The sequence below is a fragment of the Emydura macquarii genome, unplaced genomic scaffold (genome assembly GCF_026122565.2).
Source record: "Emydura macquarii macquarii isolate MOO-44397 ecotype Brisbane River unplaced genomic scaffold, CSIRO-AGI_Emac_v2 contig_3692, whole genome shotgun sequence".
Classification (NCBI taxonomy): Eukaryota; Metazoa; Chordata; order Testudines; family Chelidae; genus Emydura; species Emydura macquarii.
Window position 1 is genome coordinate 4,753,084 of NW_027133829.1, and position 25,754 is coordinate 4,778,837.

General features: G+C 44.9%; 1 protein-coding gene across 1 annotated transcript; it reads right to left on the reverse strand.

The window, feature by feature from the left end:
- Positions 1–6,330: 6,330 nt before the first annotated feature.
- On the reverse strand, positions 6,331–20,814 carry DUSP5 (dual specificity phosphatase 5). The gene is made up of 4 exons (XM_067537063.1): positions 20,051–20,814; positions 14,906–15,048; positions 11,896–12,115; positions 6,331–7,993 (listed from the first exon to the last, which is right to left on the reverse strand). Exons 1-4 carry the CDS (start codon positions 20,442–20,444, stop codon positions 7,593–7,595), a joined length of 1,158 nt encoding a protein of 385 aa, XP_067393164.1. The 5' UTR covers positions 20,445–20,814; the 3' UTR covers positions 6,331–7,592.
- Positions 20,815–25,754: the final 4,940 nt, after the last annotated feature.

Sequence of the window (25,754 nt, forward strand, 5' to 3'; positions counted from 1 at the left end):
AACACACACACCTCCACACACGCACACTTTCTCTCTCACACACTCACACACACACATTTTCTGAAGCACGTCCCCGCCAGCCCTCCAAAAAAGCAAGCACTCTTCACAGCTGGGTTTAGTAATCAGAACTGTAAGGAGCCACTTTAGGCTCAGCGGCAGACAGAATAATACACTCTCCCATTTCAATTCTCCCCTATGAGCGGCCCCCTGATCAATTCGCTGCAGCATATCCGCCTGCGCATGTCATGCTGACAGCCAGCAGACCAGCTGCTGCTCACAGCTGGAGTTAGGAAGCTGAACCATGTCCATGCTTTCCCACTCTGTAGCCCCACAGACTTTTCACCACCCACCCAGCGCTTTGCACTGTCTATTTACTAGACGAATGGCTGGTATGCCCTGTAGTTTTATTAAGCTATTATATAAAGTGCTCTGATGTTTTTGATTTGAAGTAAAATATACACTGGAAACAAAATCAGTTGAATATTAACAATCTTATCTCTTAGTATTGAACATATGGGTTCAGGGAGGCCAGACCTTCATAAATAATAGTACTTTACACTTCTAGAACACCTTCTGTCTCAAAGTGCTTTGCAAACACTGGTTTTCTAAAATATACACTCTAGTTCAAACGAGAATTAATCCAGGGAAGTCCCATGGCCTGTGCTATGCAAGAGGTCAGACTACAGCATTTCCATCTGGCTTTATACTCTGTGAATAAAGCTTCAAAGCCTGGCTCACTAACAGGTGAGTCTTAGTATGAGGTATAGAGGGTTTGAATGACTTCCCCAAGGCTGCCCCGGGAAATCAGTGGCTGAGCTCGGACCTGATCCCAGCTCACCTGATTCCTAGCCCTCTACGTTAACCGCCTAAACATCTTCCCCCCTTCATAAATGCTTTGAGGGCACTGTGAATGTTGCACAGAAGACCACAGTTATTAGGATGCAAAGTGTCCCTAAAAGTAACAAACACAAGTGTGCTCCAGTCTTGTTAGAAACCTACCATGCTTCAGCAACCTTTTTTTTCTTTTTCAGTCACTCCTTTGATTACGCCCCTCCATGCTTGCCTAGGCTACAGCTTGTGGCTAGGTTGTAACTCCACTTACATTGCTTTCTAATTAGCTTGATTTAATTAACAGGAGTGCAAGTGCAGACACTCAAAAACCATTGTCTCTTGGGTGTGGTTCACTCTAGGCTGAGTAATATAAAAATAAAAAACTATAAATACAATTTCAATCCAGCAGAAATCATCATTCCAATTACAGTGAACCACTTTTAAAGTGAAATTATTGGGGTGGGGGAGAGCAGGAGATTCTTTCACCACTTGCCCAATGAAATCAATGGAAAGACTCCCACTGCCTACAATGGGTTTTGGATCAGGCCCTGTCAGGGTCCAGTGTAGTACAGTTTAAGACCTATTGCTGACTCATTATCAAACCCTGTCCATCTTGCACAGGAAGCTCAGCAACTGAGCGTCGCTTGATAACAGACATAAACCACCAGTCATTCATTTCGCAAAAAGAATAGGCATATGGAAAAAAAACTGCAATCCAGCATTGCTCTGTGGACATGGGACCCGGAGCTGTTACCCCCAGGAGTAACTTTACTAACAGGAGTAGCCCAGGGACTTTCAAGGTTGGAAATGAGGACCAGGCAACGTACTCTGCTGAAAAGTTAAATGGAGCGAGAAGTGTATTTTAAGGGTGGGATTTTCACCTGCTCAGCCTTGACTTAGCTCTGCTCTGCCTGAAGCCACTGGGAGACCTGATGATGTGCTGTCCAACTGGTCTACTGAGACCACCGCCCATCATGCTGACTAATATTGTCTCATTGTTGCCTTTTGCGCCTCTCTTTGCCGATCTGTATCCACCTATTCTTTCTTGTCTGATCCTTAGTTCGAAAGCTCTTTGGTGAGGGACTGTCTTTTTGGTCTGTGGTTGTACAGAATTTAACACAGTGGGAACCTGGGCCCGGACTAGGGCTCTTAGGTGGTACCACGCTATGAATAATTAATAATAAAAAACTCCTACTGACGTCAGTGTGACCAGTTAGGCCATTCCCGAGTGCTTCTGGAAACCCCACCTTAAAGGGATATTTTACTGACACACACCCTTGTGAGACCAGGATGGAAACAACAGCTGAACATGCAGGACCCGAGCATACAGGCCGTTTGGTTCTGTAGCCTTTATCTTTGTTGCATGGGGCTGTACATTTTGTACGTGGACATATGGAGACAGGGCAGAGAAATGCATCATAACCGGTAATGGAAAACTGAATTGAGCTCATCATCCTTAATACCTCATGAATGGCTGAGCATTTACAATGTTTAAGTTGAGACAGAATCAGAGTGAAATGGCCCCATACTTTGAATATGAAACGAAGTGGGACTTTACAATTGAAACTCCAGTACCAGTACTTCATTTGCTTTACTCCGATGACTCAATCTATCTCATGAGCTCTTTTTCATATGCCTTATTTAGAGGACTTACTCATGTCTCAGAGAGAGCCTGCAATGTGATAAAGCAAATGTCAGGGAAGTGTAATGTGTGGTGGCGGCGGGAACACCTCCCCCACCAAAAGTCTTACTGCCACATTTATGTGGCTCTATAAAGTGGTGCTTGCTTTTCCCCAAACGGAATGAGCTAGCCTTGTCTTTTCCTTCCAATTAGCACAGCCACCGGAGAAAAGAAAAGCACGGGCTCAAATTCCTCCTGGATGGCACTCCATTGACTTTCACTGCGTTATGTCTACAGTGAATTTGGTCCTTTGAATTTTTGATGCCCAGAGTGTTATTTTTAACATTCAAATTACAATATTGGCTGAGAACCACGTTCATTCAGTTTTTGGCTCCTGAAAAATGATCTCCAACGGAAATCAAGGAATTTAAAATTAAACAACTAAAGTGGGCCACTCTCAGGCGATGGCTCCACTGCAAAACAAGGGTATTTTTACTTCAAGGTAGCTAATGTGATGTAAAATCCCAGTGGAAACCAAGCACAGGTCATTATTACCTTGATGTGGCTGGTCCAGTTCAACAGTAGATCCCCCTGACCTGGGCTTTACCTCAATGTAGCTAGTCAAGGTAAAAACTACATTGCCCTATCCCCGCTAAAATTTTACACTGGGATAGCTAACTCACTGTAAAAATACACCTTTTTGCAGTGGAAACATAGCCTCAGTGGCCTAGTGTCTGCACTGAGCCACCTCCTTAATCATATGAATAGGAAAAAAAAAATCTATTACTAGCATCACCACACAACAATATAGACCTTCCTTAAAATGAATTAATGAACATCAATGTGAGAGGTCACAGTGCATGAAATTTCACCAACCCCTCTCCACCGTCTGACTTCTAACCCTTTCAAAAACCAGGGGTTTGTGCTAGGAAAAAAAAATTGTTGGCAAAGTCAAACAAAGTCTCAAATGCTTTTTCAACATAGCTGTTGCTTGCAAGACTCAAGGGCCAGAATCAGTGGGGGTGAGAGGTAAGCATGGTGGTGCACTTGCTTACACCAGGAGTTGATCTGATGCACTGTTACCAGAGGTTAAATCCTGGCTTCTGAGAGGGATTAAAATGTGTACCTACCGGGCTGATACTGCTCATTACTGCTACCACGTCACACTGGAAGTGAGGATTAATACTCTAGAAGACAACAGCTTATTTTTCTGAAGGATCCTTCGCACAGCATGCCACAAACTGCCTCACAGACACACCGCTATGCTAAAGAGGGAAAAAAAAGTTTGTTAGCAACATTTGGAGAGAGGCTGTGACTCAGAGGGGGTGAAGCGCTTCAAACAGGTGGGACAGCTCCAGCGACATAGCAGCCTTTGATTGTGGGGACTCAAGAGCTGAGCGTTGGAGAACGGGGGTGTGCCAGGCTGAGCCGGTCCCTGGAGTGATGTGAAAACCAGTTCAGGTGTGACGGGGATTTGGAGATGGATAGGAAGCCGGTGAACGTGTCGGAGGGTGGGATGGTGCCAAAGAGTGAGTGAGCTGTCTGGCCGCCACGCTCTGGGACCTCTGGCGTTTAGAAAGCTGGTTCTACAGCAGTTACAGCAGCTCGTGGAAGCATCAACCAGGTAATAGTATGGAGATGGAACGGCCTGATTGTGGGCAGGGAGCGGAGAGGCAAACAGAGGAAGACAGATGGCTGGGCTGTAATTCTTGCTTCTGCTACAGAACAATAGCGTATAGAACAATTCCTTGGCTTAGCCTTTTTCCTGACAGCTCGTAGATGCATTTGCCATTAGTGGTGCGGATTGGACATCTCACATGCATTTGGGGTGCATAAAATCATCTCTCGTTTTGATGCGAGTCCCGGGCAGGGCGTCATGGAAGGGAGATGGGCCACTCGCAAAGAGGCTCGTGCACAAACACCTACTAGAGACGTACAGAGGTTTCAAGACAGGAGAAATTCAGCTGATTGAGAATACTGCAGCGCTTCAGAGGGAGGTAGCACAACACACAGGAGCCACAGGAACGGGGGTCAGGAGACACAGGCTCTATTCCCAGCTTTGTCCTGGACTCCCACTGCGACCTCTGACAAATTATCGGACCCTCTGGGCCTCAGTTTCCTCAGGTCTAGGGAACAGTACTGGCCCCTGTCTCGTAAAGCATTCTGAGTGCCTCTGATGAGAGCTGCCGTAAAGACAATGAGTCATTACTAGTACTAACACTAAGGGCAGAGCCAGAGACTGCAGCCAGTCGGGACAGAAGCAGCTAAAGGAGGGACTGCTGCCCGGGGTGGGGGAGTGGGTAAAATGGGGCTCAGGTGGGGTCACCCCTTACCTCAGCACCCAGAACTGTGGGGAGAACTCCCCCACTCTCAGTGCACCAGGAGCCCGGTGGTAGCTCCCCGCTGCCATGTGGAGCCAGCCAGAAGGAACAGAAACAGCCAAGAGAGGGGGACCACTGGACTTTCAGCTTTGACTAGACTTTCTCGGCCCTGAGCTGATTGCTCCAACCCTCCCCATCTCTTCACCTTAGATCCACTCCACACCTGCCTCTCTTACCCTTCTCTCCCCTGAGCCTCACCCCATTTCTCTTCTCTTTCCCTGCAGTTTTCCCCTTCCTAAGTACCCCCCTGTTCCCCAAACACAAAAATCATGGAACTAATGTCATCTGCTTCCATTACATTGTTCATTCTGCTTGTGTTTTACCCCTTCCCCTACCCTGTGCCTGTCTTGATTACTTAGATTGTAAGCTCTTTGGGGCAGGGACCATCTGCTGTGGGTTGTACAGTGCCTAGCACTAGGGGACCTCATTCTTCAATGGCCTTTAGGCACAACTGTAATAAACATGATTAATAAAGGATTTTCATGGGTGTCGTTCTAGTCACACACAGTTTGTCTCCTTACCTTTAGGAAGGACTGCTAAGTGGGCTTGCAGCTTTTTCTGGTCTGGTCCTCATGATGACACATTAAAGTTTCACAAGCCAGGTGCATGGCAAGTGTAGAAGGACAGCCCGAGGGCATGACATTCTTATCTCGTGTCTGATCTCTTGCTTGTGCATTCCAAGGCCCTACGCTTCGAGTCAGGAGTGGCACGTAGGTAATCTGGAATATTTTATTCCATTTAGCCAGCTGGTAGAATGACAGAAGGGAGCTCAGTTACATGTAGTTAGAGGGGTTCTTTCAGCATCTCCCACAGGCGCCGGTTCAAGTTTAGAAAGGCAGGAAGGCCAGTTCTATTCCTTAAGGGCACCTAAAACTGCAGAGATTACTTCCCCTTCTCCCACTTTCCTGATGGTTCAGCCATTTTTGCTTTGAGTCCCTACATCTGGGAGACTTCTGGGAGTCAAGATACAAAGGATCTATTAGGGCAGTTAGCCCACCCAGCCCACCTCCCAACTGCTTATTCTGCATTCAGCTTCCACTAGCCTGTTCTGAACTTCATGTTGGGTTTTTGTCATTTTCACCCATTCCTGTGGAAGAAATCCCATACTGCAGTCAGTGGTGCCTGTAATGTCTTGTAAGAAATTCTTCCATGGAGGGGTATGTTAGAGATGGGTGAACCACACAGGATTTGGAGGTTCTGTAAGGGAGCCAAAACTTTCCAGTCTGATAACTTGGAGAAAACAGGGTGTAGTGCTGAGCCAGAAAGATCCTGGGGTCCTGGACATGAAATGGCTCAGAGACAGGTGGTCTGGTCTTCTTAAAGAAAATTATTTTGGGAGCCTTCTGCAGGTAGACCAGTTGCTTTTACCCTCTCCTCTTTCAATAAACCTGCTTTGGGATTCCCATGGCCCTGTTTAAGATCACTTGTGCCACGGAGGATAGCGAAAGCATTTTCGTGAGCCTGACGGACTTGTCGCAAAAAGTAAGGCAAGCAGAATTTTTCAACAGTTTTTTCTTTTATTTTGCACTCCATAAAAACATTTCAGTTTTTCTTTCACATTCACAAGATCTTCAGGAAATTATTGCTATTTCCCATATAAAAACAATTACCAAAAAAAAAAAAAAAGGTCAACAGACAAAGCAGCAGCACGGACTGAACTCTCTGCAGACACAGAAACTCAACACAAAAGACAGTCTCCTTGTGAGACAGACAGTTTCACCAGAAGAAACATTAGGTGGACGTGACCACACATATGACAGCAATTCATGTAACACTGAACAAGACCACTTCTTTGCACATAGTACAAACCAGTAACACTCTGAAGGGGTCAGGGGCTGGGACTTTTAGTCTAAACTCCATCAATTACAGTTTCAATGGATGGAAGTGTAACTCTGAGGAGGGGTAGGTAGATGTTCAAGTATTATAGGGCAGTTCTTAAATAACAGGTGAGACTATAGTAACTCAGCAAGGTAGCCTGATCACTTCATTTAAAGTACCCGGTTCTCTGCGTTAGGTAAAAGCACATACAGTACAAAGGCAAATGCAGAAACACAGGAAATGCCATACCTGAACAGGTCAATGGGCCATCTAATCAATTATCTTGTCACAGAGAGTGGCCAATGCCTGATGCCTCTGAGAAAGGTGAAAACCCCCTCTAATGCCCCTGATTCTGCAATAATAAAGCTACAAAGGGAAGTTTCTTCCTAACCCCAGTTACTGATCAGATTCATCCCTGACGCATGAAACGAACAACAAGGAAAAAAGCAAAACGAATATTCGAGGTCTTGCCTCCCATGTCATTTCAAGGATTGTGCTTTTCGTTCGACTTGCTCTTCCCTGATACAGCTGTTTATTGCTTACACTTTAAACAAGGCTGTAACAATTTTAAAAAGAAGAGACAGGAACCGAGAGACAGTTGTATGGGTCTGACCCTTTTACGTGGAAGGGGTTCCCATTGTTCCGTTGGGATCTGGAAGTACAGTAGTGGTTGCACACTATTAAAAACTTAGAAAAGCACGTAGTTATTTTTTTGTTTGTTTTTGTTTTAAAAAGAGGACATTAAATCTTTAGAAAGCCAGCCCTGTGTACAGCACTCTTGTTTGTTGTCAGTGTCCATATACACAAGTTATCACCCACTATGACTATTCCGTTTTGGAATAAATCAGTGAGGCCTTCTGTATTGCACGTTTATGAAATGTTCTTATTGGAGTCACAGTTGGTATCCAAGGACCATATTATCTCTAATTTCCAATAGGGTTTTAGCATGATGAAGATGCAGTAATAGGACTAAGTTTTAACTGATGGACAGGAGAATGAATGGGCACAGAGCTCAAGACTGAGGTAGGAAATTTGTAACATGAGCCTTCAAAGTTTTTGCTTAAAGTCAGTTCTTCTGCAAAAAAAGACACAGCTTCCCTTTTGCATGAGGCAACAGGGGGGCTGGGAGTGGAAGACAGGATCTCTGACTCATACTGTAGTAACTGGCCCATGAAACCAAAGTTTGGTGAGATCAGACTCCTACGTTGTTTGATGTAATCAAATGCCTCCTCCAGGCGGAACTTTTTCGTTTTCATGAGATAAGCCATGCAGATGGTGGGGGAGCGTGAAATTCCGGCTTCACAGTGCACCAGGATTTTGCCTCCAGCCCGTCTCACGCAGTCTGGAAAGAAAGAAATTCATTCTAGACGTCAGTTCTCATTACAGATGGGAAGGATGCTAGAGTACCCATTCCAAGTGACATTGAAAACAAAATGCAGCATCTAGAAGAAGCCATATGTCCAGTCATCCAGGAGGAAGAGTCCACCCCCTCTTATTTGATACACAAACAATTCATGATCAAGCAGAGATTAAACAAAAAAGCAGAGATGGGTCTGAGTCAAAATTCAGATTGGGGTCTGCATTGGAGTTATCCCTTTGTTTAAGAATGTTTGGATCTTGGGGACAGGGTGGGTTGATTTGGCCCCACCTCTAATTTTAAGAAGTCTTTTCTCGCCTCTTTTGCAAAAAATTGTAAACAAATTCTCTTTTCCTACAGCAAAAACGTGGCAAGTATCAGCAGTTCCCCAGTAACCAGAGTGTTATATTTGTTCAGCTTTGAGAGACAGAATTTGGTACCCAACAGACATTTGTATGATGCTGCCCTTCTAGCTGGCATTAACATTTTCTTTTTTAGTGCTCAAAGTCATCAATGCACAGGCCCAGTTGTGCAGTGCTAACCCAGACAAAGCTGCCGTGACGGTGGTCAGTGGGAGGTTCACTTGGGATAGAACTGCAGCACTGAGTTTTTTGCTTAGGTTCACTTGAACAACTCGTGTTTTCAGAAATGAGGAACCTGAACCTCCCTTTGATTTTGAGAGAAAATATTACACTTATTTTCCTTCATCTGACAGCTCTGTTGCAAAAAATAACCCTCCCCAAAACACCCACCTACAAACATTCTTAAATGGTCCCAAACTCGAAGATAGAAAGTTACTGGGTCTGCAGTGGGCAAATATCTCAACCCATCTTTGCAAGTCTCTCAGCAAGCTGTAGAGCTCAATGGGTGAAGATAGGTAATTCAGGGTTCATCTGCTTAGCAAAAACGACTGTGTTATAATGCAAAACCAGAGGAGAAATACAGTGCCATAGCAGAGCTGTAACGGAGCATGCACCTAATTGCTGGCAGGGCCGAACGGTTGTATAACGTCTCTCTCCACTGCTAATATAGGTTCTTAGCCAACATGAAATACCACTTCTGTGTCTGCCCTGGGTGTTTCTGGTATCTCCAACCCCCCCCCCACAAGCTTGATTCCAAGTGGCTTCCACCATAAAGTGCACAATAAATAGCCTAAAGTCTCTAATTATAGCCCAGTTAAAAGGATACTTGAGTTAAGTCAGGATATAAATGGCTTGTGCAAACTCCCGTTTTCCACATCAGGAGGCGCTGAGGTTCCTCACACAACACAATTATTGTCATTAGATTAAAGAAAAAAAATGCTTAAAATAAGCTCCTTCCATAAAAATCTAGTTTTAAAATAGAAAGTCGTTGGTCAGGCCGGCTTGAGAAATATGTCCCTGATTTCCAGTTTACTGAGAAATGGAACATGAGAGTGTGCTCTGTACATGGCCCTGAAACCACACAAAAAGCTCTTCTGCTGTCTGGTGAAGGACCAGATCCATGGCGGTCGGTTACATTTAGTTGTAGTACAAAATAATAGAATGTTCTTGAACTGCCATAGAAATCTACAGAACCCACAGAGTTTTAAATAAAAAGGAAAACCAAAAGTTAAGCCATCCTCAAAGGGTTTGGAGAGTTTGAAGTGACTCAGCTTCTGCTAGAATGGGGGGGGGGGGAGGGGGGGAATAAAAAAAAACCCCTTCCCTACTGATTGTGGTGAACTGGAGTTTCCCCATAAAAATGCAAAAAGTCCCATAAGTCATCAGCACCAGAAAGCAATCAGAGGCTAGAAATGTATTTTAGCACCTGCAAGCTACCCCTGAATGACCGAACTAAACTGCCAGCCACAGACAGGCAGAAAGAAGAGACTCCATAATTAAGTATGTGATTCCCCCTGTTTTCCTTTCCAACTATTGCTAGCCACCCTTTTATGATGATCAGTAGTACAGTCTCCACCTAGCATTAGGCCCATCTACTCTATGCTTTACAGATGGTTTTACATTGTGCCTTCCTTTTGTAGCACTCCATGGAGATAACTGCCAGGCTATTAACTCTGTCTAGGTCTATCCAATATCCTGAGGGTGAGAGGGGAGGTCTGGATCTTTCAGGAGGCCCCACGATCTCATGCAAGATAGGGTTAGTTAAAAGCAAAAGTTAAGGGTATGTCTACAGAGGGATCAGCTCAGCTGACCTGGGCTTGCAGTCCATGCTGAAAAAATGCTGTGTAGATGTTCAGGCTCAGGCTGGGGCCTGAGCTCGGGGACCCTGTGAGGGTGGAGGGTCCCACAGCTTGGGAGAAAGCCAACACGACAATCTTTACCCAAGCAGCCCAAGCCCCGTCAGTCCGAGTCAGCTGACCCAGGCCGGCCAAAGGTCTTTTATCCCTGTGTAAATATACTCTAAGTTACTAAGTGCCTGTCTGTATGTAAAATGCTACAGTGGCACAGCTGTACCACGGCAGCTGTGTCGCTGAAGCACTTCAGTGTAGACACTACCTACGCCCACGGGAAGGGTTCTCCCATGGGTGCAGGTAATCCACCTCCCGGAGAGGTAGCTAGGTTGATGGAAGAATTCTTCTGTCGACCTAGTGCTGTCTGCACCAGGACTTAGGTCGGCTTAACATCCCCACTCAGGAATGTGGATTTTTCACACCTCTCATGAGATAGTTAAACTGACCTAATTTTCTCATGTAAACCAGGCCTTAGTAATCAAATGGTTTAAAGGAGAAGCAAGGCTAAAATGGCTCTGCAGTAATGGGGAGATGCTGTGTTTGGGCAGCCCCTGGTCCATGACTAGAGCGCCTACTGCAATACAAAATAAATAAATACATCATAAACTAACCCTGCATTCACTAGCAATCACGGACCTGATCCAAAGACAAGGGAGTCAGTGGGAGTTTTTCCATTAGTTCCAGTAGGCTTTGGACAAGGTCTGATGTGTAGGGGACACCCCCATATGAAAGCCAGAAGGAAGAGATGGAACTGGTTTCTCTTAAGACCATCTTGGTTTTGGCAACATTCTTTTATTGTGCTGAGATTACATGTGTGCTCGCTGCAATCTATAGACCCATAAAGAAACCTCATTTAACTATCTCCAGCCCCCTTCTACTGCCCCTGCCCTAGACATGCCTGTAGTCTGTGCAACTTGATATCCCGGAGTTGCCTTGTCCCATCTGACAAAGGCGAAAGGAAATCACATTTGTCTTCAAATTCTGCTCCCTATGCAAATCTGGGAAAGAGACAAGGAAAGAAACTATGCTCCCAGTCCACATTTTCCTTATTTGCCTGCCTTAAACTCCTCTTATGGTGAGAATAAAAAATCTGTCTAATTTTATACATGATTACAATAATCTTGGGCATTTGCAATGACATCTGGGAATGTGTGAAAATAGTTTGTGCTTTCCCTTTTTTGGGAACGTGTGTAAATGAGTTGCCACATTTAGCTAGAAGAGAGATTTTAAAAATTAATCTCCGTAATAAGAAAGAACGGTTAAATGCAGTTTTTCCTTTCAAAAGTTATTTCGTATGCCAGTTCCATATGGATTTTACATATAAATCCCGATTTAGTATTTAAACAGCGATTTTCATATTCAGACATAGATCTAGATGTAGATCTAGTTTTTAGGTGTGTTGTCTAGTGGTTAGGACAAGAGAAAGCGATCAGATTGCTAGGTTTTATTCCTAACTCTACTACTGACTTAAATAAAACCCTTAACCTCTCCATATTTCAATTTGCCCATATATAAAATTGCATTGTGGGCCTGTTGTAAGGGCTTAACGTTTGAAAAGCGCTTGAGTCCCTTGGCTGAAAGATGCTATAGAAGTACAGAGTAGCCCAGATTTTTTAAAATTCAGTGACTATTTTAAATATTTGTTTAAAAGCTGCAGTAGAATAGCTATACCTACCAATGAAATCTATGGCTTCCTCAAAGTGCGAGCTGATGTCTGCCATATGACTGTCCTCCACTGGGATCCATTTGTAACAATACTGCTCCTTGAAGGACTCTGAACTTTTCCTGGAGACGTTGAGCAATGCTGTGATGTGCAGATTGGCTAGGAACTCACATTTGGAAGCATGGTAGGCACTGCCAAGGTAAAGGAAAGGCAGGATTTCAACTGGACCACCCTGGAAGTTAAAGAAAAAATATGTTATTTTGCTTTTTCCCCCCCCCTCAAAGTGAGTTTTGTCTTAAGTTATGGCAGAATCATTGAACAAAGAAATGCAGCAGAGCCAGCGTGGGTGCCAACACCCTGTCTGATGGTTTTAGATCCTGGCCAATGAACCATTGTAATGGTAGAAAAAGCCCACACAGAAAAAGATTTTCATTTTCTTGTCCACATCTGTAAGGTACGAAATCATTTCCAGCCCACTCGTGGGCATGATGTTTCCTGTTTCCTTTAAAGCACTTCCCCTTAGAACCCACCAAAGTGCTTTCATATGTGAAGCTAATTTCCCTGGAGTTTTTTTTTTTTTTTTTGCAGAGACAAAAAGGTTGCAATTTCAAAGCAGTGCACAAAAGGTTTGCACAGAAAGCCAGTTAATACTTTCAGTGCAGGGCTTGGAACCCACGCACACAATGTAGGTTAATAAGAAACCTCACAGTTTGTAACAAAACAAAAAAGACCAAACAACCCCCCCATACACAGCCTTCCGGATGCCTAGATATTTGTATGTGTTTATTGTATAGCTGCTTTGAAAGCAAACCTGAAAATATAAGTGGACTTAAAAGTGAAGCACCTTTTCCACCCACACTCAGAAAGACTTGCACAGTGACAGCTGGTGTCTGTTTGCAGAGCCTCCCCCGACCTCAATGACAAAGCTTAGCTTAGCTGCCTCCATTTCCTGCACGCCTATAACAGCAGTAACATGGAGGCACAGAACTCTGCCACGTCATCACACACTCATTCCTGCTGCTCTGAGCCACCCACAGCTCCCTGCCACCTGAGATGTAATCTCTGTTCCCTCTTCCACTAAATGAAGCAAAGACTAGATGGGGGGGGGAGAGGGGAACAAATCCAAAACAGCCTGACAGAGAAGCATTTCAAAGAGACTGGGTTCGGCAGGTAACTTTCCCATGGTGTGCTCAATGCACAGCAACAAGCTGAAAGGCATGGCCTTCATTTGCAATATGGTGAATACCTGCCTTAGTCTGGCTATTAATGCGGTTATTCAGCACATGCTGGGAAAGCGGCTGGAATCGGAGTACTTCCCCTTTGCAAGTCATCTAGAGACACCATCCAAAAGAGTGGCTTTGAGTAAATGTTTTGTTCAGCAGTAAAAAGGAATGAACTTTCTCAGTCTGCTCAGGACAAAACTGGCCTCCAGGTTAAAAAAAACGGACCCTTATTGAACGAAACCTGTTTAGAGCTCTCAGCCTGGGCTCAAGACGAAGTGCTCCCCCGGGTGTGTTTGTGGGTGTCAGGATTTCCCCAGTGGAAATCCCACGAGGAGGAAGTATCTGCCCTGTGTTTCCTCATCACAGAGAAACTGATCTTCTAAACAATATACCATTCACAGAATACAGTCCCTCCCGCACGCACTCATATGAATAGCCCCATTGATTTCAACCAGGCTACTCAGAGGCCCAATCCAACAAGGTGCAAGGCACCCTCAGGTCCCACTGGTGGCTTGTTCCTGTTAAAATGAATATGCATCTGTTGTAGATTGCAGTAGTGGCTCATTAGGTGTCATACAGGGGACTGAAAAGCACTGGAGATCAAAGGTAGATGCATATATTCTGAATGGCTGGTAATTCATGTGGCAGTTCTGTCCTTGTTCTGCTCTAAGATTTAATTCCCCTAGCATGACATTTATTGCTCAAGGACTTTGAAAAGGAAAGTCTACTTTTGCTGACTGTGATGTTGCTGCCAGTGTAATGAGAAAGTCAACAAAATATTTGTGCTAGTTTTGTTGGTTTGTGGTTTTCCTTGTTTTGAAAACACTAGTACAAGATACTACAGAGTAGTATTTGGAAGGGCTCTTTACTTGACATGTGGATTGCCGATTCAAACTACAATGGCTTTTTTATGGCCTACTCTAGCACCATGGTCTATTTGCATAGTAGGGGGTATGCAGATATTTGGCAAGGTAGATCCATAACTAATGCTTCTTTCATTTGTGATCTACTTAAGGGCTTTAGTTCAAGAGGCATCCTGACTCTTTTAGCTGGCAGTACCTACAGAGGAGTGGCCACAGATTATCAGATCAAGACTTGATTACTTCTCAATACAGGAAAAAACTCAGATACGTACAAATATTATTGTCCTAACATACCACAAAGACGATTTTGTACATCTGTGATTATGGATTTCTTCTTTTAAAAAACACTCAGTATTTTGCTTTTTTCCCCATTTCTTGGAATAAGTAAAAGCTCTCTTTATGGGCTCAATCCTGTATCACTGAAGTCAATGGGAGCAGAGGTTGGCTGCTGTGAAAATACTGTGCATCATACACCTTATATATATTTTATATCATGAATAGTTAGATTCTAAGGTAACTAGATTGTAATTTTGGGACCTTTTTTGCAGGAGATGGAAGCAATAAATTGCAAAGAGAGGACACAGGATTCCCTCATGCCTTTAAGACCCTAAGAAATAACCTACAACTAATTTTAACCTCAGAAGTGCGGCAACTGCTTTGTGTTCTCCTTATCCCTATTTCCACACTGCATTTGTCAGATCATTTTGAATGTGTTTGCTCAGTTAAGTGGTATTTGCTGGCTTCAATCCTAGTCTCAAATCTTCAGCACTTAAGACCCCATGAAAACAGGAAAAACCAGAGACCTACACTTTGACAGCTTAATTGAAGTACCAGATGAAAATAAAAGAGTGATAGTCAATTATGACAGGAAGCCCCTGGAAAATGTCTAGGGGGGGAAGGGGCAGGGGAAATTATTCACAATTTCCCCAAACATACCTGATCATAAGCCGGTTTGTGATTGGTACTCTGCGTCTCACAGAGGCTGTTGAGGTTTCTCTCTGTTTCATTTCTCTCTGGGGAAATGGGTTTTACATCTACGCAGCACTCAGGATATTGAGAGTAAAAGGTTTCATATCCCCCTAGGAAAAAACAGAGAAAAAGAAACATGAATTTTCAGGTTTCTGAAAATTTAGTCAATTAAACTGGCTCAGAAGGTAAGCTTTAGGAGCTTCCAATAAATCAGAATACCATATAATAAATGATCAGACCCATGGAGTGTTCAAAAACAAAGAAAGTTCCATTCAGTAAGAGTGTTTGTTTAAAGAGCCTCTGTGCTCTCAAAGAAAAACTGTACTGTAGCTGACAATTATTAACTTGCTCAAAAGCTGAAGGACACAGATTAAAACTGTTTGTGAATGTAAATCTGTTGGATCTGGAAAATATTAACTTCATTAGGACTAAATATTTAACATATTTTTCAATGAGCATGATTTCTAGTACTTGAGACAGAAAAGGAGATTGCTGTATAGTTTTCATCCTCTTTATATCAGTTATTACTCTGTGCATTGTGACAACATCATAAATCCCAACTATTTGCATTTTATATACGATCATATGAGGTGTTTGCACAGAGATGATTATTTACACGATCACAAGGGATTGCAAGTTAATGAAGATGTTTCAGATGAAATCGATCCAATAAATAACAGTCATAAAACTTAATGAAATCCTGTGATAGCCTTTGACAACTGGATAGGCCTCCCATGAGCTATTCTGCATCGTTAAGTATAGTGTTTGTTATCCTCACTGAACTGCTAATGAAAAGGAATTAATCCTATTATTACATTGTAACTCAAAGTCTGTCATCAGCTAAAGTGTCATCTCTTTCACCACCAGGAGAAATCTGCACATCACTTTCAAGCATGATTGTGAAAAACAGATGAAGCAAAAACCTTTTAAAAGCCATTTTTGTGCTTTATGAATTGCACCTTTCAGTGAGTTTCCAGTAAAAGAAAAAGGAAGAATAAGCCTTAAGTAAACAAGGCTCCCAGACCAAATACATGCAAGATATGCTTAGCTGCCTTGCAATTGTTTAAATAAATACTTCTATTTTAGGTCAGTACATGGTACCATATTAATAGAATTCCTCAGAAACAAGTGCTAAAGTTTTGAATGATGGCATCAGAAAGCTGGATGTATTGGCTGCCCAAATAAAGATACAGTCGTGCTGACATTTTAACCTCTTTGTGTCGCAGATGTCTGATATACATATGCAGTGTTTGAGCGGATGCATGCTGAAATTCATACTGCTCTTAAGATGGGGTGCTGAAGGTGCGATATTAAGGTCCTGATCCAAAGTCCATTGAAATCAATGGGAGCCTTTTTCTATTTACTTCAGTGAGTTTTAGATCAGGCCTGGAAGGGTAGAAATTCCATCCACCCATAATTCAGAACCTGTACCTTTCCACTCCTCCAAGACAGTGCAGCCCTCCGCTGAAATTTACAGATTGCCATGTGAGTATACAGTGCAAGTCAATAGATCAGAAGGCAAATTAATAAATAATATACAGGTTTTTAAAAGGGCTAATAAAACAATACCCATGGCAAATAGTGTTGGCTCTTTACATTAAGTGTTGCAAGCTCTCAAATTCACCCTCTACCCTGACTTGAAATCGCCTCTAGTAAACCCCCCCAAACTCCATCTTTGTTTTGCTCCCTCTCCCTTGTCTTGTGGCGTTGCGTAGGAAGACTCTCTATTATTTATATATTTTAACCATTATATCCATTTATGACCTATATTGTTGTTTTCACTCTTGAATGAGCATAGGAAATCTGCCCAGAGAGAAATCTATATCTGTTTTCAACAGAGACACAGATTTCTCTCGGGCAGATTGTGTGTGCAGCAGGCGAATGGTTAATTGCAAGCCTCGGGGATCAGGATATTTGCAGGCCATTCTTAAAATGAGTCATCTTCTCATCTGGCTCGCCGGCTCCCTCTGTCTCCCCCTCCCCACCCAACCTAACTTCCTTGAGGTCATTTCTGCAAATACTAGATAGCTCATCACATTGAAGCACAGCACAGCTCGCTCTTTTCATCAATAATTAATATAATTCCTGTCATATTAAGCTAGTACCGTGACCCAGTGGTAAGTGATTTATTATTTTACTCTTCCATGATCCCTTTCCCGTCTCCCCAACACACACACACACACACACACACACACACACACACAAAGAAACTGCACCTACACACATGGAAGATCTGACACATTGAACTCCTAGAGCTAATAAGTAAGGGAAGCTTTAAAGAAAAACTCAAACAGGCATGATATTACACAGCACTAAAAGCAATTCCTTATAGAATTGTACAGAGGACCGTGATTAGCTGACAAGAGTTCTGACTCATCCCTCTATCTCACCATAATTCCCTGGGTCAGGTCCCAGTTAGCCACACTGTCCCTCTGTGGCCCTGTGCCCCCTCTCTTCACACCACACCCTTGAATGGGTAAATGATGATGAGGGGAGAAAGCTTTCAGAATTTTCTCTGTTATGGTTCTTTGTTTTTATGTCCTCATGCTTCAGTCAGATGATTTTTAACAGAATGTGAAACACATACTGAGGCTTTTGGACAGCCAGCCTATCAAAGCCAATGACAGCTTCCAGGAAAGAACCCCTCCAGCCATCAACAGGATGATCCATTTCACGTAGCAGGGAATAGGCAGCAATGTTAATGTTGCAGAAAACAAAATGAACCTGTTTTCTGATTAGTGATCATGGAGTTTCAAAAAAGTTATTCTTATTTCCCCAGCATTTCAGAAGGGGGCATCTCCCAGAACCACAGTGACTACCAAGGGGCTTTCTCCCCCCCTGAGTCAGCCTGGCTTGTTTCAAATCACACCATTTAAGTGCTGCTAGGTGTTTTACGTTCCTGTGCGGTCTCAAGCTTAGAGTGTGTTTATGGTAATGAAAACTAAACGGGATTGGAGGGGAAAAGGAAAGAGAGTCTGTAGTTTTACTAATTAAGGGAAACTATTTTTACACCAAGTGGATGGGGCTTTAATAAGACATTTTGTAATAAACACCCTGCATTTTACTCTGCCTCAGATATATTAAGTATTCCACAAATACCACTTCAAAGTGAGGGGTCAGTGCATTACAAGGGAGAAGATGGACTTGTGGTTAAAACACAAGACTGAGAATCAGAAGATCTTGCTCTTTTCCCAGCCATGACAGACTTACTGAATGACCTTGGACAAGTCACGTAACCTCTACCTCACAGGCGTGTTGAAAAGCTTAACTCAGCATTTGGAAAAGGGAAGAGGATAGAATATTACTACATATTCCCATCTCTGGTGCTGAAAGTATGAGGGACTTCCTTCAGCCTTGTATCATGGAATATATGTCATATACCTACAACTCAAGCAACTATATTCCTTTCTGTTCTGTGTTGTTCCTTATGTGACGCACACATTGCAATGAGACCATGTGAACAGAAGGACTGATCAAATTGTGATCACTAAAAGATTTTGCTTCATGCTTATCGATGGATATATTCTCAGGTTTGTCATTCACACATGACAACACCTATGATTTACAACTTCTCTAACTCTCTTACAAACACCCTAGATTCTCAGCATTGCTGCAATCATTTATTTGTTTACTGGGCGGGATAGGGGCCTTCTATTTGTTTTAAATTTCTACTTTACATTTTCAAATCCCTCCAGGAGGAACAAAGTCTTCTGTTGTTTTCTGTAAACTGCAGCATAAGAGCTGCGAGACCACAAGATGAAATGCTACTGAAAAAGAGTGGGACAGAGCTTCTATTTCTCTACATGGATTCCCCCCACCCGTTTACTAACAGCACTGAGAAGAGCACAGGCAGACTGGCTTTAGAAAAAGGGAAGGAAAAAGCAAGGGTAGAAGGACAAAAGAGTTACAAGGAGAAATGAAGGATAAGGGTGAGCTGGGCGGACAGAAGAAAGGCCCGATTGCTCATTTTTTATTGTTTTATGACCCATGCATTACACAAAAGGAAAACAAAACAGCAATGAAAAATGCTATAAATAGTCATTTAAAGTATCGGTGACATCAGCCATTGGATTCTCACCCTGGTGGATTATTGTGAGCCCTAGAGAACTCAGAGATTTCTATAGCACTGTTCTTCACAAATTACTTCGGTATTTACTGAGGCCCTAGAGAACCCAGAGATGACTATAGCACTGTTCTTCACAAATTACTTCGGTATCTCTGCTATGCTGAACACTGGAACAGATTGCTTCGATTTGCAGTTACACTCAGGAGTTCTGACATGTCTGATTGAGATGAAAGCACCCTTTCTGTTTGGTGGAGGGGGAGATAATTTCCACCATTTTAGAGGATTTCAGACTCTCTTATGACACTGCCGAGGGAAATAATCCATTATTCCTCCTGGTTAGAAAGAGGAACTGGTAATCTAACTAGTGCACAAACTGCCCAGGTAACAGCAACCTTCAGGCTGGGAAGAGCCCAGCATACTTTAAATCCTGCAAATGGCTCCAATTCATATCCCTGCTAGAGCCACCTGATACCATGGCAATGACAAAATACAACCCCCCCCCCCCCACACACACACACACATTTAGTATTCAGCTTCTGCTCTTATTCCTTAAAGGTAGGTTCAGCCCCCATAACAACATCAGCCCCTTAACTCATGTCTGAGGGACAGGCATTCCGGCCTCTCCCAGGGATTGGTTTGCAGGGTGGGGGGGGGGGGGGAACCAAATTAAATGAAACTTCAGCGTGACCGCTCCGCTGTCCCCCCCGCGCACACACACACACACACACACACACACACACACACACACAACATTGGTGTCAAAGGTTGGTCATTTCCCTAGCCAAGGAGCAGATGTTGCTCTTTCTGTCTGCGCATATTTCTCTGGGGGCCGCCGCCGTTACCTGGCTGCAGGCTTTTGTCTGGCTGTGTCGGTGGAGAAATAACTGAGCCGGCTCCTTTCCTCCCCCATGTCTCCCCTCCCCTGACTCCCCTGTCTTCGGTCCACCTCTCCCTCCCTTCCTAAGCTCTGTCTGTCTGTCTGTCTGTCTGTCTGCCCCCCGTTTCCCGGCGCCCCTTCCCCCATCCCGCCGCTCCCTGGCCCTGACCTTTCAGGAAGCAGACCCTGGCCCCGGTCTCCGGCAGGCTGGAGAGCAGCGCGTTGAGGACGATCTGCGCCGTGCTTTCTTTCTTCAGCTTCTGCCAGTGGCCGGTGCCTTGATCCAGGACGATCACCGCCGCCAGCCGCGCCGCCACCGTCCCTTCCCCCGGCAGCAGCAGCAGCCGGCTGCGGGCCGCCTCGTCCGGCACCACGAAGTGCAGGGGCACGGTTCCGCCGCGGGCCCGGCGGATCACCACCGAATTGAGGTTGACATTGAGCGCGCCCCGGAGGCGGGAGGCCGAGTAGGAGAGGTAGGGGCGGCAGTCCAGCACCAGGCAGCGGGCGGGCTCCTTCCGCAGGAGCTTCCGGAGCTGGCGGCAGTCGAGAGCCGTCACCTTCATGGCGGGGTCCCGGCCGCGGCTCCCGGGCAGAGCCGAGCGCTCCTCCAGCGTCGCCGAGGCAGGGCAAGAAGCGGAGCGGGCTGCAACCGGGTGTCGCTTCGGCGTGGCTTAAATGGCGGGAGGAGGAGAAGGAGGGGAGCCCCTCTTCTCGAGCGGCCGGAGGAGGGGGGGGGTTTAAAACGGGCGAGCTCGAGCGGCTACAGCGGGTCCCCCTACTTCCCCCGGCTGCCGCGCCGCCGCTGCATTTCCACCGAAGCAGCAGGGGATTCCGCTCGCCGGGGAGGAAATTTATCTGAATGGAACGCCGGCTCCTGACGGCACTGCCCATACAAGGAGCGTGACGCCGGCCGCGTTCTAAATATGGGCAACCCCCCGCCTCCACCACGCTGGGGCCACGGCCACTGAGGCGGGGAGGGGAGGGGAGGGGGGAAGAGGCTAAGAGCCCCGCCCCTCCCCTCCCCCAGCCCCGCGAGTGGCGCCCGGGGGAGGGCAGAGGGGAAAGCAGAGGCGCTTCTCAGTAAAGGGTTAGTCAGCCCCGGGGCAGAGGAAGTTGCCGAACGCCTCAAACATTCTCCAGTCATCAGCCCCGCCACTCACTCACTCACTCGCCCCGCATTTAGTGATGAATGAAAGCAAGGAAGCGTGATGGGGGAGGGGGAAGGGCCGAGGTGGCTCACCGACATCTTTCTTAGAATCCGGCCCGGAGAGAAGGGGGGGCTTCAGCCATCTCCCTGGCTTGGTTTAAAAACCTGAGCCGTGCTTCGGATTAAAGAGGCAGGCAGCGATGCGAATCGACGGGCAGCCCTGAATGAAGCACAGGCAAGGCCAGGTCGAGGGGAGAGATGGGTCCTGTTTACAGGCAGCGGGGGAGCTCTCATTGCCGGTGCAGAGGCAAAAGTGCTGGAAGGGGCACTTGCCCTTTACCCCAGTTTCTAGAAGGGGTGTATTACCCCCCTGAGAAGAGCCCATTGGGCTGCCTGCACCACAGGGTTGGCTCACAGCAAGGCAGATCCCCAGTGTAGACGAGGCCTACAAGACAACACAGGCTGACAGGCACACAAAAGGCAGGGTAAGGGTTCAGGAAGACTAGAAGAGGTTTGCAATAATAAAGAGGGAGGAAGGGGTGTAGGGGGCGGGTAAAAGGTATGGGACTAATGATTGAAATACATCAAAATCACCCCCTTTGCTTATTACTCTCACTTAATGTCTCTTACTGTCACATCTCTTTGATTATCAACTCTTTGAGGCAGGGGAACTATTTTATACTCTTCATGGTGCCTAGTACACTTGTGGGTACTATAAGAATGATGTACTTCCATCCTATCCTCTGTGAGCCAGGGTCAATCTTTTCAGTATGTCTGTAGAGAGTGCCTAGCAAAACGGAGCCTCAGTCCCTGACAGGTGCCTCTAGACATTACCCCAGTAAAATAATAAACATCCCCTTAGAGCGCCTGGTGTGACATTTTGTTTCATTGATGACCAGAGGGACACTAACAATACCTGAAATGTAGGCACAACTGATACAAGAAAGCACAAGCTTAGAACAAAACTACAGCAGCCCCTAAAGATCATATTGGCGCAAACTCAAAACATTATGTACGCATGACATCGTTGGGCTGATGTCTCAAAAGTATTCCAGGCAATTCACAGAGCATACCGAAGATGCCGTCTCAAATTGCTTACAACGTAGATAGATAATAAATTATACATATAATCTACCTTGTTTTTTTCAAATACAACAAATATACCAAAATACAAGAGTCCCCCTACTGCACAAAGTTAAGTAAAGAGGGCTAGGATAAAGGGAGGGAAGGGGAAGTGATATACCTATCTTCAGGATCTGTATTAGTCATATACCTCTGAAAAAGTTGCTTTGAATTTTTCAGGCATGCCCTTTCTGCGAACTGCCAGTTCGCTAGCTGCGAAGTCAGCTACATTCCTAAGCCCTGCATCAATGGTTGGGAGGGATCCACTTTTCCATTTTGCAGGATTAATTTTTTTTAGCGACCAAAGCTGCACATTGGAACACCGCCGCCTTGCTACCAGGTAACCTCCAGGGATCAGGAATATATCCAGAATGAACCTTAAGGGGGAAGGCTCCAATTTAGCCTCCAATATCAAATTGGTCCTTTGACACAGCTCAGACCGGAAGGTCTTAATACATAGATAAGAGAGTTCAAAAACTAGACAACATGCAAGGAAAATGTCTGAGGTGGTGTTAGGTACATGCTATTTTTTTTTAAGTACCCCCTTCCTCTACCTCTTGTATTCTCTCCACATGCCCTTGACTGCTCCTTTCACCCTGACACCCCCCAGACAGCCAGTCTCACTCTGAGACAAAAACAGCCAAACCGATGGTGCCAATGTTGATGAAAGTGTCTGGTGGGTGGCTAGTGCCTACGTGCATCTGCCTGCCCCTGCTACCACTAGCAGCTTGACTGTAGGCATACTTTGCATTCCCATAGCACCTTCTACCCCACGGTCTCAAAGAACAGCATCACCCCAACCCTGGGTAGATAATTATCATCGCCATTTTATAGGTGGGGAATCTAACAGAGGGGTGAAGTGACCGAAGGTCATACAGGAAGGCTAAGGCTCAGTGTGAGTAGAACCCACATTTCCTGCCTCAACCCATTCTTCCTGCCCCGCGGGGAACCCCAGCTGTAGACAGCGGACCATGGAAAGACTTACCCTTTCACATTTGCTTTCCCTGCTGATTTTAGCAGCCAGTGGGTGTGAAGCGGGGAAGTTCGGAAACCCAATGAGTGAACTCACTCTCCCTAACCAGTCCTTCCTTGTTCACTGCACAGAACACAATGGAAGAGGAAGAGAAGGATGCGGGAAAGAAGATGGCAAAGTTCCCCTGCTGAAGGGGAGGGGGAGAATCAGTGACATGACATCTTCTCTTGTTCTCAGGACAGGGCCCAAGCATCATTTTTTTCAGGCCCAGTACAAACTTGTAACAGGGGCCCTCTCCCGCACACATACCCATGGGGATTGCAGCCTGGGCCCCGGTAAAGTGTACCGTTATTCCCCCCATGTGGGGGCCCTGTCTCAGAACGGAAGCACAAGTGAAAAGTGAGGGGGTAGAGGAGAGAGTTTGACTGCCCCACTCCCCAGCCCAGCCCAAGCATCTGACTAAGCCGGTGACACAGATTATAAATGACTGGGATTCTTGCCTGTAACACCCCTCCTCTAACATTTGGGAATACATTAGCAATACAGGACCCCATCCTGTCACCTACTGCATGCAATGGAATTATTCACTGAAGGGCTGCAGGACTGGACCCAGACTGTTCCCAGTTTGGTGTAGGCGCTGGGGTGGTTCCTTTATTTTTCTAAGAGCAGGTGCTCAAAGTGAGAAGAGAGAAGGGGGTTGGATTCTTGTAAAGGGAAGTGGTTGAGCAAGCCAAAAACCACCCTGGTTTAGGTAGGAAATTCCCCTCCCCCATGCTGCCTCTCTCTTGCACCTCCTGTCATTACCTCCTGCTGCTGTGTTGTCTGTGTCTCTTCCCCTCCCCCCTTGTTAATCTCTCTCGCTACCTCTCCCATTGTTCTGGACCTTTTATCAGCCCTCTCAGAGCAACTGGTCTTTTTCCTTTTCTTTCAGACTAGTTCCTTTAAATTATTTCATTCTTTCCCCCACGATCCAAGACTCATTGTTTTTCCTTTTTCTTGGGAAACAATGAGAAACATTCTCGTTGTGATTCAGAAGTGCTGGCACTCTGCTCCTGTTAGAGAGAAGTGCCAGAACAAAGCTTAACCCGTAAATACAGGTAAAAGCTCCCACATGTGCAATATCCAGGGTTTATTCAAGAATAAAATGCTGCCTCTTAAAAGACCTAGTGTGCCTTTATTAAGAATATAATTAAAAACAGCTTTAAAACAGCTTAGTCAAATAACGAACACAACTCCTTTGAGCTCTACATATCTTAAAAGGAAGAGATACATGATCAGCCAGTTTTCCATGACCACCTGTTGTATTTATTAGTATACCCATAGCACATAGAGGCTCCAACTGAGATCAAGGCCCTATTGTGCTAGGCGCTGTACAGGCACATTGTACGAGAGAATCTTTGCCTCAAAGAACTTACAGTCTAAATAGAAAAGACTGACAAAGGAAGTGCTGTTAGCCCCATTTGAGAGATGGGAAACTGAGGCACAGAGAGTTTAAGTGACTTGTCTGTGGTCACACATGAAATCCATGGGAGAGCTGGAAGCTGGACCCAGATGTCAAATCCCAGTCCAGTGCATTAATCAAAAAATCATCCTTCCCTTAGCCTGCTCTGGACCCAGTCGGTGAAGCTAAATTTCAAATGCGAGACATACTCAAAATGAGGGACAAAACAGCAGAAGAGACAGCTTGACATTTCTTTAAACACATCTGAAGTTTTCCATAACCTCCCTTTCTAAATTCAAAATTGCTGATGTCAAACACAGAGCAGCAAACAGTGAGATAGCAGGTTTCAGGGATGCTAGTAAACGGAGGTCTAGAAATGAAGGCAAATACATACTGGGGATTAAGGGATGGCTGGAAAAATACCCAAAATGAGATTGGAGAGTTAAGAACCCAAAGATTTGACAACTGTAATTCTCACTGTTCATAATCCCAATAAAACAGAGCAAATAATGAATTAACAATCTCCTCACTATAATTTATCTCAGTCTAAATATAGTAACTCATTGTCAAGGTCTGATTTTTTTATTGCTAGATGCAATTAAAGACAAGAACTCTACATTGCATTACAATCTCTTGCCTTGCTTAACCGCATTGCCAGTGTGATTCATTGTTGAATCTGACCCTCTTTTCAGAGAGGTGTTGCTAATTTGAGGACTGGTAATTTGCATATGCATTTGTGATAAACGGAGTTAATTGATCTTTGAGTGCAACATATATAGATTCCAGCAAATCTACCATCATAAATGGCTATTGCCAAGGAATGCAAAACTGGATACCACAAACTGTAAAATTGGGCACAACCAGCTGGTAGAATTGGGGTTTCATTGTGGAATGAATGTTCCCAGACTTGGAATCTATTCCCAACTCTGCAACTGACTTGATGTGTGACCTTGAGCAAGTCATTACCACTCCGTTCCTCAGTTTCCCCACCCATTAAATGGGGACAGCAATACCCATTTTTCAAACTACTTTGAGATCTGAGGATTGAAAATGTTTCTAACAACATACATGGGGCTCTATTTTCAGACGTGGTGAGCACCTGCCACTTCCACTGACTTTCGTGGGAGTTGTGGGTGCTCAGCATGTCTGAAAAATCAGGCCATAAGTGGTTTTATGCATCCTAGGCCTGT

What these genes read in the sequence shown, in the direction of transcription:
- DUSP5 (XM_067537063.1), bottom strand. Translation starts at nt 20,444, where the DNA reads ATGAAGGTGACGGCTCTCGACTGCCGCCAGCTCCGGAAGCTCCTGCGG. An exon ending in ACAAACCGGCTTATGATCAG is followed by an intron (nt 12,116 to 14,905) that starts GTATGTTTGGGG and finishes TTTAACTTCCAG; the next exon opens with GGTGGTCCAGTTGAAATCCT. An exon ending in GGAAGCCATAGATTTCATTG is followed by an intron (nt 7,994 to 11,895) that starts GTAGGTATAGCT and finishes CTTTCTTTCCAG; the next exon opens with ACTGCGTGAGACGGGCTGGA.